The 14,638-nt window shown below is 30.9% G+C and overlaps 1 protein-coding gene across 1 annotated transcript in view; it reads right to left on the reverse strand.

Moving 5' to 3' along the window:
• Positions 1 to 14,638, reverse strand: part of LOC111000930 — an 81,282-nt gene that overhangs the window by 11,875 nt on the left and 54,769 nt on the right. The window contains exon 4 of the mRNA XM_045631965.1: positions 2,069 to 2,132. Coding sequence (XP_045487921.1) covers positions 2,069 to 2,132 — 64 coding nt within the window. The remainder of the gene's footprint in view (positions 1 to 2,068; positions 2,133 to 14,638) is intronic.

Here is a 14,638-nt window from a genome sequence, read left to right on the forward strand (position 1 = left end):
GCCTATTGGTTTCAGTATGCGACTCCCTGAGGTCGTAGGTTCGATCGCCGGCTATTAATATACTTTTTTTATGTGCACATTTAACATTCGCCTTAGACCTAAAAAGTCGACGACGTGTCAGGCACAGGAAGATGATCACCTACTTGCCTATTAGATAAACAATTGATTATGAAACAGATACAGAAATCTGAGGCCAAGGCCTAAAAAGGCTAAAATTTGGAGTGCTACTAATTTTAAAAAAATATATTTATTATATTGCATTCGCACTTCGGAATATCATCATTCAACATATCCCATATGTTAATAAAATGTGTAGAAATACCAAATAGTTTCTACTATGTATGAGTGCTATGCAGTGAGGCCATAGAATTTGCTATCTGCTTAGCTTCTCTATCTCCCATTAAATGTTTACTATATATACAAGCATAATCTTATACCATCGTTTCCCTATCTTTCATACTAAACTGAAACTATCGTGATTTAGGTGTTCATTGTCTACATCTATATATAAAAGTGAGTTGTGTTACACTATTTATTTTAGGGTGGTAGCTTAGAGACGGATGTATCTGTTTCTATGACATTAAATGTGCTTCAATCTGGAAAAATATCAGCCTATTTAAAAAAAAATATGTGTCCTAATTTTCTTTTAGAATTTAAATAGCGGACATGACGATGGACTGCGTCACAGCATTATAATTCAACATATGTGACAGGAAGTCATTTAAACTGTAGTCAGTAATAATGCTTTCCTAGTCGCAATAATAGAAGCGTTGTAGAGGTAAGATAATATGAACAGTATTTGCATATGCTATATATCAAATTGGTAAACTAAAACCAGGTGCCCCTCCACGTGCCTCCTGCCCGTTTGCCCCTGTTCTATAAAAAAATTGGTGTTTTATAAGTTTTCTATGCTTCGATTATGACTAACGGGGTTCAAACGAAACAAACAATAAATTATTTATTATAAGATACCAGAATTAAAAGTGATTAACTTGAAATAATCATTGATTTGACATTGATAAAATGTTGTTTATAAATTTACACACAACAATTCAAAGTATTGCCGACATTCGTAATTACCATGAATTGTTTATTATTCAAAGTGCATATTAAAACAAAACATTTATTCGACAGAGACAGAATTGTGATAATATATAGTAAAATTATATGAACATGGGAGATGAAGATACCATTTCTTCCTTATCTTCGTGATAAGGAAGAAATCGTATCTATAATCGTATGATTGGGCGTCAGAATCAGTTGTGACAATCAGAGGTCTCTTATTTCCACCAATTTGATTTACTGTATATAGTACAGATATAGGCATACGATTGGTTCATAAGATTTTAAAGGTGTTACAGGAATACATTTTAAAATTTCTTGAAAAAAGATTCTCTAGTCTAGTACTTAATGACTACAATACTGAAACTTTGTTTCCGTAAATTTCCTTTACATATTGTGCAATGAGTACCTATATCGGGACCTTAAAGTAAAGGACTTCACCACAATAATGAAAGCCTTGATGGACACCACGATCAAGAACTTGACACTAAGTGAGAAGATTAAAAAGAACAAAACCATTTGAATACGTATTAGTGCATGTTTAGCACGTTAAAATTAGGAACATTTTATATACATTTCTGTTTAAGACATTCATACGTGTACATTGTGTTACCTATATGAATAAATGAATTTGAATTTATTTATTTATATATACATTCTAAAACAAAGCAAACTAGTGTGTGTGGCTAAAAGTACAGGAAAATATGACATCACAAATTGAACACATATAAAAATCAATTATATTAATTAGAACATAACTAATGTATCCAAAATAAAAAAGAAAAAAGAAAAATTTGCAGTAAATGAAACTAAAAATATAAAAAAGCAAAATAAAAATAACAACAATAACCTAAAAAAAAGTTGTGAGTTTAAAACTAAGTTAGAATTACTTATTAGTCATACGGCTAAATCGTTATTAACTGTGTTTTTGTGTAGAGACCAATAAAAAGAAACATGCATAATTGGTTTATATATAATGAGTATATTATTAATTGTATTAAAATACCTTTGATATTGGTTCCTCGCTCCATCCCGCACAGTTTGCCATACCTTCCAGTTGTGTCAGCTCACTGAAATAGAAGAATCATTTATTATAATTTTACTAAAATCATTATAATGTATTTAAATAATTTCCCAACGGCCGATATAAAATACAATCATGTATTATGCCATTCAAAACACATAAAGACGAATCGGTCATACATTACGTTGTGTTACATAGTCGTGTCGGGTCATACATTCGTCATATAATGTTTAACGGTACAAGGTAAGTGTATCGAAATACTTGAACATAGTCATATAAACGACGCATGAAATGGAAAGCTAAAATAATACTCAATAATAATATATTAAACATAAAAAATAAACTATTAAACGTACATAACATAACATTTATACAAAACTAAACACATATAATATAATCACACAATCAAAAAAGAAATGTTTGTGATGCTGTAGTAACTGGGTCAGCATCATGCTGTGGAGTAAAGAGTGTGTTTCACAGAGCTGGTCGTCCTGCCAGAGACCACAACAGTTTGCGAAGATAATGTGCTATTTTAAAATAAATAAAAAATAATTACGGCTATTAAACAGCTAGCAGAACAATTCGATTTAGGGTCCTTCAAGAAAAGGGAGTACCAATTCTTTAAAGGCCAGCAACGCACTCGCGTGCTGCCATTGACAGTGTCCATGTGTGGCACTTCACATCAGGTGAGCCTCTTGCCTCCTGTTCAATATAAAAAAATTCTTGATATGATCCAACATTTGTTCAGATTAACTAAAATGTATTTTTTATCAATAAATAATAAATATAGACCCAAACTGTTGCCATATTGTGTTGTATATGTATGTTATTAATTGTAATAACTTCTTATAATATTGCCATTAATATGTTGGTAGCGAAGTTTTTCTTTTATATGCTTCAAAAACAGTATTTCTTTCCTTACTTGCTATTTTTGTACAATGTTTAAATGAAGACAAACAACATATCTAGCAACTGATGATTTTTTTCTAAGACAATATTGAAAGGCGTCTTTACTATTCGGTTTCACCCGGGAACCGAAATTGAGACCTCACGATTCGCTGTCGAACGTGTCTAGATAGCACGACAATAATAATAATTCAATTGAATCGAGGCGCCATTTGACTCACGCCTTAGTCCACCCTCATAACTTTGACCATTTATGATAAATACATTTCCATTGTGGAAAGGTAATTAAATTTTATAAAGGTAATAAAATGTTGTTTTATTATCAGTAAAAGTGGTCGGCATTTCTCGAGTATGTTATTTGAAAGTTCTTTCAGTATTAGAACACATATCTGCGTCTTAATAATTTGTAATACAAGTCTGCAATGGTGGCCTAGTGGTTATAGCATACGACTTTTATGTCATATGTTCGATCTCAGCTGTGCACCGATGGACATTAAGGAATACATTGTGAGGAAACCCTAAAACCCCAAAAAGTAGACGGCGTGTCTCGGGCACAAGAAGATCACCTTGCCTATAGTTGGCATATTAATTGATCATGAAACAAATACAGAAATTGAAGTTCCAGAATTAAAAACTTTGTAGTGCCACTGATTTATTGTTTTTATTCATTTTAATGATTTATTTTCCTCTACTATAGAAAATATATTTCCTGGTACAACATTGAACTCATAAGCAAATCAATCAGTCATTTTTGATCGACTGCTGGTTTTCAATAATTTTAGTTTAATAATAATTCTATTTTAAGCTATTTATTTATGAAAGTTCATCATATACAATATATGACAATTATGGTAAACATATTTCACAAATATTTTTTATAGAACGGGGGGCAAACGGGCCGGAGGCTCACCTGATTATAAGTGATACCGCCGCCCATGGACACTCTCGATGCTAGAGAACTCGCGAGTGCGTTGCCGGCCTTTTAAGATATTTCACATCCATCCATTTTGCTGGTATTTTTTTGTGTTGGCAGATAATCTGCATAACGTAGTGTATGTTACAAAAACAGGAGATCATTCGTCTCAATATGTCATATACCGTAATGCGATCACAACCATTACTGTTTTTATAGAAAGGGGAAATCTTTTCCGTTCGCTATGGACTCAGTTACTTATACTGAGGAAGTCAAAGATCACAAAAGGAAGATCTCAAGGAAAAATTTAACTTATTTTAAATCAAATATTTGTATAAGAAGAAGTGATATTTTTTAGTGTTATTATCACATTGGGTGACGTCATCAAAGTTTTCATACAGATCACTAAGTTTTTTGAAAATATTCCATATCAATCAATCAATCAATCAAAATTTATTTATTCAGTTTAGATGCGACTTAAGGCATGCTTATGAATGTCAAAAACTTTTACAAAATTCGCGAAAGAGCAAAACTGCGCCATAGCTTATGTTCATCAAGAATAATGCAGGATTTGAATGGTGAAGGAATTTTTCAAATTGGTCCTGTAGTTTTGGAGCCTAATCAACACAAACAAACAAAAATATTTCCTCTTTATTATTAACGTAGATACACTCCATTTGTCGCACTTACAGACTACATACTAGACAAGAAGTGGAATTTTTATAACGGTAGCAATATTGTTTTGTAACACCGTAAAATCTATAATCTACTGTAACTGTAAAATGAAGCGAATAACAATAATTATTTCCGTAAAGGTGAATTTGAAGAGAATCTTATTGAAATGATTAATCAATTTTACGCTATTAATTGGTTATTTACAGAAAAGTTAATGTTTATTTAAGATTCTCTTTGATGTTTTTTATTTTACGTAATAATTTTAATTTATCTCACGGGTAAATAAGGTATGGTAAATAGATTACAAGAATTAAAATTTAGAATGTTACAAACGCACGGAATCAAAATACGATTTTAATAGATTTTTTATGGAATTGGAGTTAAAATATGATGTTTTCACAGCTCCCTCTAGATGGTGGTGTCGTCAAAGCCGGTGCCTCTTTCAAAGTTTAGTAACAACGCGTGATAATTCTGCCAGCATTGAGATTCTGCTACGAGAAATCTTTCCCTTAATTGAGTCTGTAAGTAGTGTTATTGGACACTTTCATATATCAACTATCTATAGTAAATTATATAGCAATTACTTAGTCTAAAGCCTTAAAAAGTTAGGTAACTTAGTAAAACTAGATTGAAATGTCAAGTATCTCTGAAATTTTCAAATTTTAGTTTTTTTATTTATTATTACTCAAGGGTTAAATTTCTTAATTAGTTAGGTATTGTATTAAAATACCCTTCATATGACTATAAGGTGCCAAAAACTAACAAACACAACGCACGCATTTAACTCGTTCGTTTAGTTGTTGTAATTTTATACGTGTGTGTGTATTTGTATATGTTCGTGTATGTTATTGCCTATAATTATTGTTCTTTTGTGGTTTTACCGATGTATCAGTGTGCCGAGCGTTGGCAAGCTTTTATCAATAAAATTTAAAAAAATCTCTATCAGCCACACAGATATTCCCATGCTCATACATTTATAGGTTTATTTTTAGGTACTAAAGGTAATCAGGAATACGACTTTTGTTTGATTAGATGTAACACAAAGATATTATATTGAGTTGACTTTGGTAAAACTGTGGAACAACTAAACCAGTTTTTCATGATATTAGGTTTTTTTTTGTTTGTGATTTTTAAACGTACTTTCTTATTTCCAGGCATGTTCTCTCGCAGGTAAAAGATCTACGTATACTTTTTATTCTAATCTACGATGTAATTATTTAAATGGATATTTTTTTGAGTTGTTCGACCATTTCTCAACAAATTAAGTCTAATTTATGTTATAATCGTATGGTGCACTTAATTCAATTTTAAATAAATTCTCGACTTATATGTTTGATCACTTAATATATTTACTTAATATCATTAGACAGGCGTAAAATAACATTAATTTTACAAACGAAGCAATAAAAATATGAATATTTGAATTCGGAAGTCAGCCTCTTTACATTTAATTAACCTGCTTTTATCTCGGCTAAACTTCCTCGTGATCTATTGACAAAATTATGTAAAATTTTGATGAAACATTTTAAATACGTAATTGGTTTGCAGTTTCCGAAGTTTTCTAATTTTACGGTGTATTTTGTTTTGTCTAATATAACCTAATTGAATATAAACTTACTTATGTAAGTGTATATTGTTCAATAACCAATGTATCAGTGCGCCGAACATTGGTTAGTTTTTATGAATAAAAGTCAAAATATTTTCAGGAGGTTTTGATAAGGCGTAACAGTTACATAAGAAAAAGAAAAGGTAGACAGATACCTTAATAGATAATAGAACGAGGAAAAACTGGATGAATGTTGCTCAAGAAAAGAAAGAAAAGGAGAAAGAGATAAATATGGAGCAGGCATTTCCTAAAATCCTAAAAAGGGGCCATACAGCTAGAAATTAACCAATAAACGCTACTTTTAAAACTTATACAAACACAACTGAACACCTTTAATAAGAAATGTAAACGAAACTATTTTTGTATGGGTTAATTAATAAAGCTTTAATAATAATAAACATTTATATGACTGAGGCCATGGTAGAATGCTGTGCTTAAGGAACTAGATGTGGTGGTTTTGATGCACCCATAGCCTCTGAATAACTGGTATTCGACGTACAAATTTTGTGTATTTTGTTAATAATTCTATTAGTAGCACATCGGTCATAATTATGTTCGGTGTGCTATATATCGGGATATATTATATTAGCGGTGCGCGGCTTAAAGTTTAAAAATGTTTTTTTTTTATGTTACAGGAGTGATATCGCCGTCCATGGACACTTATACTGCCAGAAGCACTAGCAGCCTTTTAAGAAGCAGCTGGTTCCACAGTGGTAGTGCGTGGCAAAATTGCCTTAGGAAACGTTATGGACGGACGTCGAAGTAATACAGATGGTATTTTGTATTCTGCCTTAACGTCCGATGAAACTCAGCTGCAGGTATTAGTAAAACGATATAATCCTAAGTAGAACTTAATACGGTGCTTATGATTTTACCGAATTTATAACTGTCGGTACTTTTACTTTTATAACCCAGAAATATACTTTCTCAATTCGTCAATCTGTTTATTTTACGGTTGTGATTCGGATAATGGTGACCACAAAATATTAATTATTTAAGTAAATATAATGAAAGCAATAAAAGAAAGTTGATCGCTATTGGAACAGACATACTATGCCTAAATTTTCCTCCAACGCAAAATTGTGTGTGGTGTGTGTGTGATTGTGTAGTTTGTTTACTAAATTACTTTATTGTTTACGTATAATACACATTTCACTCACACATTAGCACCCACACACTTACTCATACACTCAGCTGTGTTGATAACGGTTGAAAAGAGATAAATAAAATAAGGTCAAATAATGTAATTATTTTAAGTATTTAAGAATTAAGTTTGTTTATGGAAGAGCTGGGAACCATGATACAGATATTTCTTTACTTAAAAGGGTTTCCAAATCTTACACACTAGGAATCAAAATGTACCTAATTAAAATGAATAAACACTTTTTTATTATTATTTATTTAATTATAATGGGTGATTCTTTTAATTTCCAACATATAATGTTTGATCGAAAATTGGTAACACACGTGTATGCTGGTACTCAAAGAAGCTCTTAAATTGTAATATTATATTATACATTTCTGTGTCCTTATCGATAAAATAATAATAATAAAATTATTATTACCTATTTATTTTATTTTATTACCTTATTTTTTATCTTTATATGTATTTAAAGGCAAACTGGAAAACAATCTCAGGCTATCTTGGTTTTAACTATTAACCATCATGTGTCAGACAGCTAACAAAGTCAGATTTTTCGTACACAATCCGAGAACTACTGGGCGGATTTTCATGGTTCTTGATTTGGCTCCGATAATATGTGGTTCACCTCGTATTTGACAATTATCTACTAAATAATGTCTCAATACATAAAGCGTTGTGGTGCAACGGTAATATGCAAGCGAAGCACTTTAATAAGAAAGCCGTGCATAATTAAAAAAAATATGCATGGCATACGAAATGAATTAATTTGTATTGTAATATATGCGTCTGTGTACATCTGTGGGAATGCATCGCTTTTGTTCTGAGTATAACGTGTGAATGGTCTTATTGTTTTTAAGCTAGTGATGTGTTAATGTCGATAGAATAAGACAAATTTTATCTACACTTTAACAAATAAATAAGTCCAACTCTCATCACTGAGGTCATAGGTTCGATCCCCGGCTGTGCATCAATGGACTTTCTTTCTTTGTGAGCACTTAACGAAATATCGAACAAGGTAAACATCGGGAGGAAACCGGCTTGTCTTAGACTCAAACAGTCGGTGTGTGTCAGGCACAGGAGGCCTACTTGTCTAATAGATTAACAAAAATGAAACAGATAGAGACCTTAGAAGATTGTAGTGCCACTGATTTATTTTTAATAATGAAAGCAAATAAATAAAATAATGAAACAATATAATGTTTTGTTTAAATCGAATCATTTTCAGAATACTTTTGTAACGATGACAAAATTTGATGATATAAATATTACGCAAACTTAAAAATACCACGTTTCATGTTTTGACATTTAATGTGTTAAAAATGATTTTGTAACATTTATTTTACAGAATTCACTGAACAATTCAGAATTAACGGATTCAAGTTAAGCTTAACTTCGATTCCTAGACAAGTAATAATTTTGGACACAGAGGTATAAGATGTGTATCACCTACTTGTAAAAATCAGACTAAGAAACACAATTTTTTTTAATAAAATACATTGGATCGATAGAAGTAGACGAGTATGGTACAGGGGTTGGTGGATGTTTCTCATTTCGAAAGCAAATACATACATTATTTAGGGTCGCAGGGCCAGCGAAGTGAATGACTGAATATATTATTATTAAAACCTCAATTCCAAATATTTATCAAAAATAAAAATGAATCAAAAATATGATGATAAGTGCAAACTCGAAAACGAGTACTTTTTTTTAATTGTTCCTTCAACAATTAAAAAAAAGTAAAAGAGGACGATTTTAATGGATAAAAAATATTGAAAAATTGCACTGAAAAACCTGAAAACTAGATTTCTTTGGCTGTAATAATGAACGCGAAAAAACTAGGGGTAGCATAGCAAAGTCCCATATGTTGGTAGCCTTTATAAAGGTAGACTAATTAAAAAATCATATTAAGGTGAAATGAAGTTCACAGGGGCATTATTATATATAATTCACTATAAAGTTTTAAATAAATATCGATTACCGTATCGAGTATCGAGTACCCCATCACTAAAGTCAAGGACCTGTCAAAGGACAATTATGTAAGTTTGTGTGATAGTAATCAACACGAAACAATACTTATTAAACGTGACAAAAAATTTAAACTGTAGCAAACATGACGAGAACAGTTATAGAAAACTTAAGTAAATCTAACATAGATTATTTTGTGTGGACGCGTTACGAATAGAGACTCTTGTACGGTGGGGTTCATATGCACAATTAATCTTAGTTTTTAATGTTTTCTCAGTAAGCGAATTTTTGTACATAATTTATATGATAAATAAAGTTATTCTAACCTTAATTGAAGATTTACGTAAGCGCTCAGGTACTACCGGTGATCCCAAGACTGGTGCTCGTACACTGCCACAAGGACCACATCATTTGTAATTATTATGTAGGTTAAGGATGTTGTAAATACTATATATCTGTGTGTAAATATATCCCTTGATCCGAAAAAGGACGTAAAAGCTAAAAATTTTTTTTTTCATAAAAATAAAAGAATGCTGTTATTACTTGGATATTAAGCATATATATATATATAACAAATGAAAGCTAAATTTTTATTCTGTACTAAAAAATACAACTAAATAGTTAAAATAATAAAAGTATATTACAGTAATTTATGTTATTAGACTAAAGAGCAAAAGCGTTTTACGAATGATTCACTGGTTAAACATAGTTACGAATGAAACAGTACCGCACATTACGACGGTGATTTTGACGAATGTCTAGAACGTTTATTACGTTCTAGACATTCGTTTTATTACCATTTTTTCGCTGAGTTATTGACCTTGGTAAAACAGGGTAATAGTAATTTTATTAACTTTTATGATTATTTGGTAGAATTTGAAACTAAAGCTACCTTTATAGTTGTTGTCAACTATTTAAAAAATATGTGATACATTTATGTAAAAAAAAAAGGAAAACGAATATTATTAAAATTGTGCACAAAATCACAGTAATAGACGTGTCGTTTTTTTACTAGTTTAAAAAATGATTTTACAAATCAGTCATAGTAATCACCAAAAGGGTCGTTTAAATATTACGTAAGCTTGCACTGTAGGGGTTATTTGATTTTTTTATTTGGTGAAAACCTAAAGAGCACGTTTTGGTTTAAAATTATTGACGAATATACTCGTATATATGTATTTATGAGTTATCTAACTTAACTAATGTACATAACTTACGCAATCAGATAAAATATATATTTAAGTTAGTATCAAATCTTACTTCAGTAATAAATATTATGACAAATTACGGCCAAAGTCAAACGAAATCAATTTATCAATTGGTCCATAACGGTGTTCCTAACAAATGTATCAGATAGCAATTTTTCCCACAAACCTGCTACTGTAAGTAGATTACTACAATCGAGAGGTATCTTTGAGATCTTCTCAAACTGTAATGGAACCAGTATGGAAAATTTATCAAAAGGTTTTTTTATATAATACATACCAGATACAACCAGTAGGACCTGATGTTATGTGATACCGATGCCCAACGACATTGCTAGAGGACTTGCAGGTAGGTTGCCGGTCTTTTAAGAATTGGCACGCTCTTATGAATGACCCTAAGTCGAGTTGGTTCAGAAATACATCGGTTCGCAGCTGGTTCCACATAGTGGTGGTGTGGGGCAAAAACTGCCTTAAAAACGCTCAGTTATGAAGCGAATGACGTGAAAAATATTTTAAAAGTTAAAACTCTGTTATATGTATGTCTTATTATTGTTATTGTCTGTCATATTATTTCAGTAAATTCAAAAATAGTAAAGATATTGTAGTTGCGTAGTGTTTAGTTAAAGAGTTTGTTCGTAGATGGCGTTTAAACAGGTTATATTTTTAATTATGAGAAAACAGTTTATTGGATTTGGGTTAGCAAATACAGTAATATATCCAAGAAAACATACTTGTAACACAAAGCACGGTTTGGTGTCCGTTGTTACACAATTTTATATTGATATAAAATTAGCGGACGGAGGACCTAACTAACAATAAAAATAATTAGCAAAAGGGTAATCAAAATAATTTGTTTCTTATATACCCCGAGTAAAAAATACTCAGATTGTAACAAAAAAAAGATCAGATTGTATAAAACTATAAAATATGTATTTCAAACAATGATCAAACTGAATTGTATAATGTTAAACATAAGCTGTAATTAATATATTTTTAATTAAAAAATGCATACATTATTAAAGATGCCAGCATAAAATTAAATTAACGTTTATTGCGGAAGTTTAGGAAACACTTCAGATGGAACCGGTTCCTCGCGAGTGTTAATACTTCGGTAGAATAACCGACTCCCGTGCCATTACCGGCTGACCGATAGCACCCGCGGCGCCACGCCCCAATAATATTAACGCCGAGAATTTCCACTTTGGATTTATTTTTATCGATGTCCATTAACATTATTTTGAATAAATTGAAAAATACGAAACACAAAGGGCCTTTGTCTCACTCACTCTGCTGTGTGTCAAAATTTGTGCTAAAACAAAATACACCAGACAGTTAATACATATTTATTTTAACGTAACGTAACGTAACGACTTGGTAGCTAGTCAAGCCACTCTCAACGGTCATGGCGGATCCCTATGGATATATTATATAAACTAAACAGTCGCTTGAACGGCAGAAAAAAACATTAAGACCCAAAAATTTGTTTAATTTAAAATTGACATTTTTTATATTAAACAAGTTGACTATTAATCTTCAGGGTGTCGGTTTTTTATGACGGTGTACGCGCGCATCGTAAAAAATACTCTCATAATGTTTCCCTAACGCGCCAAAAGAAGTATAACTACAAAAATGTTTAAAAACAAACTAAAGCAAAGAGCATTATAACTGGTTTTCTTCATCCTCTTAAGTAGGACAGGTTTAATTTTGTTTGTTAAAAAAATTATATCTTTCATGAACTATGAGCAATAAATATCATAAGAATAATTAATAGTAAGATATCTAACAAAAATATTAAGTTACGTATTTTAAATTTCTTCTTTCAAATTGTTAAAATGTTGAACCAAAATTCTAAACAAAAATTGGTAAAAAATTAATGAATCTTGAATCTTGAATCACTCTGCCCAATCATAAAACTGCCAACGAAGCATATTTTTATATTGCGTAGATATTAATTATTTATTAGCAGAAACTAAATCTCTATTATACGCTTTAGCCTTTAACACAAAGCAATGGAAGTATGCTTAACGTTAAAAAATCAGATTGAAAAACTGAGACACAAGAGACAAGACAAAAGACAAGACCTCCAAAATAAGAAGACTTAAATGCCGATGGGCTGGACACATGATAAGAGGAAAAGACAAATGGAGTAGACGAAGACCACAAAAAAGATGGGAAAATGACATCGTGAAGTGGCAGGAGTGATGTGGAGTAGAGTGGCCCAAGAAAGATATGAATGATATAGGTTGACGGCCTTTGCCGACTGACAAACAGATTTGCAGAAATCGACCAAGATCCAAATATTAGAATAGCTATTTTTTTTTCAACATCCTAATATCTAATTTAATATCTATATTTATGTGTATGTGTGTGTACCTAACTAGATCTGAATAAAAGGCTATATTATGACCCTTTAGGCTAAAACAAATTTAGTTTCTACTTAGATTCGTATCTCGTCGATTAAGTTTCAAAAACATTAATATTAAAAATGTACCTCAACTTTACACAGAAAAAAAAATCACAAATCAAGAGCAAATCTCCAAATTAACATTTACAGGTTGACAACATGAAAATATATTTTGGGTGCGTTGTGATTTGGTAACATAATAGCTGTCAAATTTCGTTTACACTGATATAAAATACTGACTTCTTTGGGAGTAATTAAACAGAATTTTTTGAATTATACAATCAACATTTATATCTATTTAGAAATCTAATTGAATACAGTGACATTTAAAAGTCTTTTATCATGTTTAATCAGAGCGGAAGTCGATCTTACAGCGTACTTGTTAACATAAACTTACGGGATACAATTCACCTGGATTTCTCGAACCTGTATGTCAAGATAGTAGATATAGTGCTAATGTATGTTATAAGCCACTTAAAAATATAGAGTATGTAAAATAAGTTTACATTTATTTTACGGTTATTTAGCCGTTTACTGACCAGGCCTCTTGAATCTTCGTAAATGTGGTAAATTTTTATACAGTATTTAAAATAAATAATGAATTTCGTTGATTTTTTGAATTGACGGAGAGTTCGGAGAATTGATAATTTGAAACTTTGTTTCATTGCCTGATATTATTAAAAAAAATATCAGGAAAATACATTTTAGTTATTTATATAATATTAAAGTAAGTATAAGTTTTCTTGAAATTAGTCACTGGGACCAAAGTTTTTTTTTATATATTTTTTTTAAATTATTATTATTATTATGTAGATTATTTATCTATTAAAACCTGACTTAATTGAATGATTTCGAACAAGAACAAGAAGTTGTGATTAGATTTGAGCTATATTTAGAGAATTACAATTAGATTTTTTATAAAATAAATCACAGCGCTTTGCATTTCTATGTTCCGTGGGCGATCACAGAAACGGACAAACAATCGTTGCTCTTTGACGCTTGTATGCCTCCCCGTGACAGGAACAGGTAATGCATGGAGTTACTACTCAATTAACTTTCTTGAATCCTATTAAGATTGTTCCAAATAAGTCAATAAAAACAATATAATATAGAGATTATGAAATTAAAAAAAGGTATATAAATATTTTTCTTATTTCACATTATGTTATTTCACATCGGTATATATCTACATCAAATTTTATCTACTACTCCATTGAATAAGTAGCACTGGCCAGTTAAAGTATCACAAATCTCCATTTTTACATAACAGGATCAAATGGGCAAGTGGTTCATCTGATGTTAAGTGGGCGGCTCATGGGCACTCACACTGCCAGAAGGCTCGCAAGTGCGTTGCTAACCTTTTAAGAATTGGAACGCTCTTTTCTTAAAGGATTCTTCGGAAATTGGTTCGGAAATACTTCAGTGACTACAGGTTTGTTATTTATTCATACAGGAAAATTATTATTACATTATATTACTATTTACAAAGCAGTAAAACTGTGCTAGTATATGTTTCTGTTTCAATGTGTATTCCGTTTTGGCTTTTGTGTGTAATGTAATTGTTTGGATATTGTTTAGTGATTAGCTGTAAGAATACTTTAATAAATATAATAAAAAAATGAATAACAGGAAATATCGCGAGGGAATCCGATACATTAATGCTGTTAAGAAATGGAGATATTTGGTTAAAACTGACCGCGAATTATCACACCGATATTACCGTTAGAGTACACA

The sequence above is a fragment of the Pieris rapae genome, chromosome 17 (genome assembly GCF_905147795.1).
Source record: "Pieris rapae chromosome 17, ilPieRapa1.1, whole genome shotgun sequence".
Lineage (NCBI taxonomy): Eukaryota > Metazoa > Arthropoda > Insecta > Lepidoptera > Pieridae > Pieris > Pieris rapae.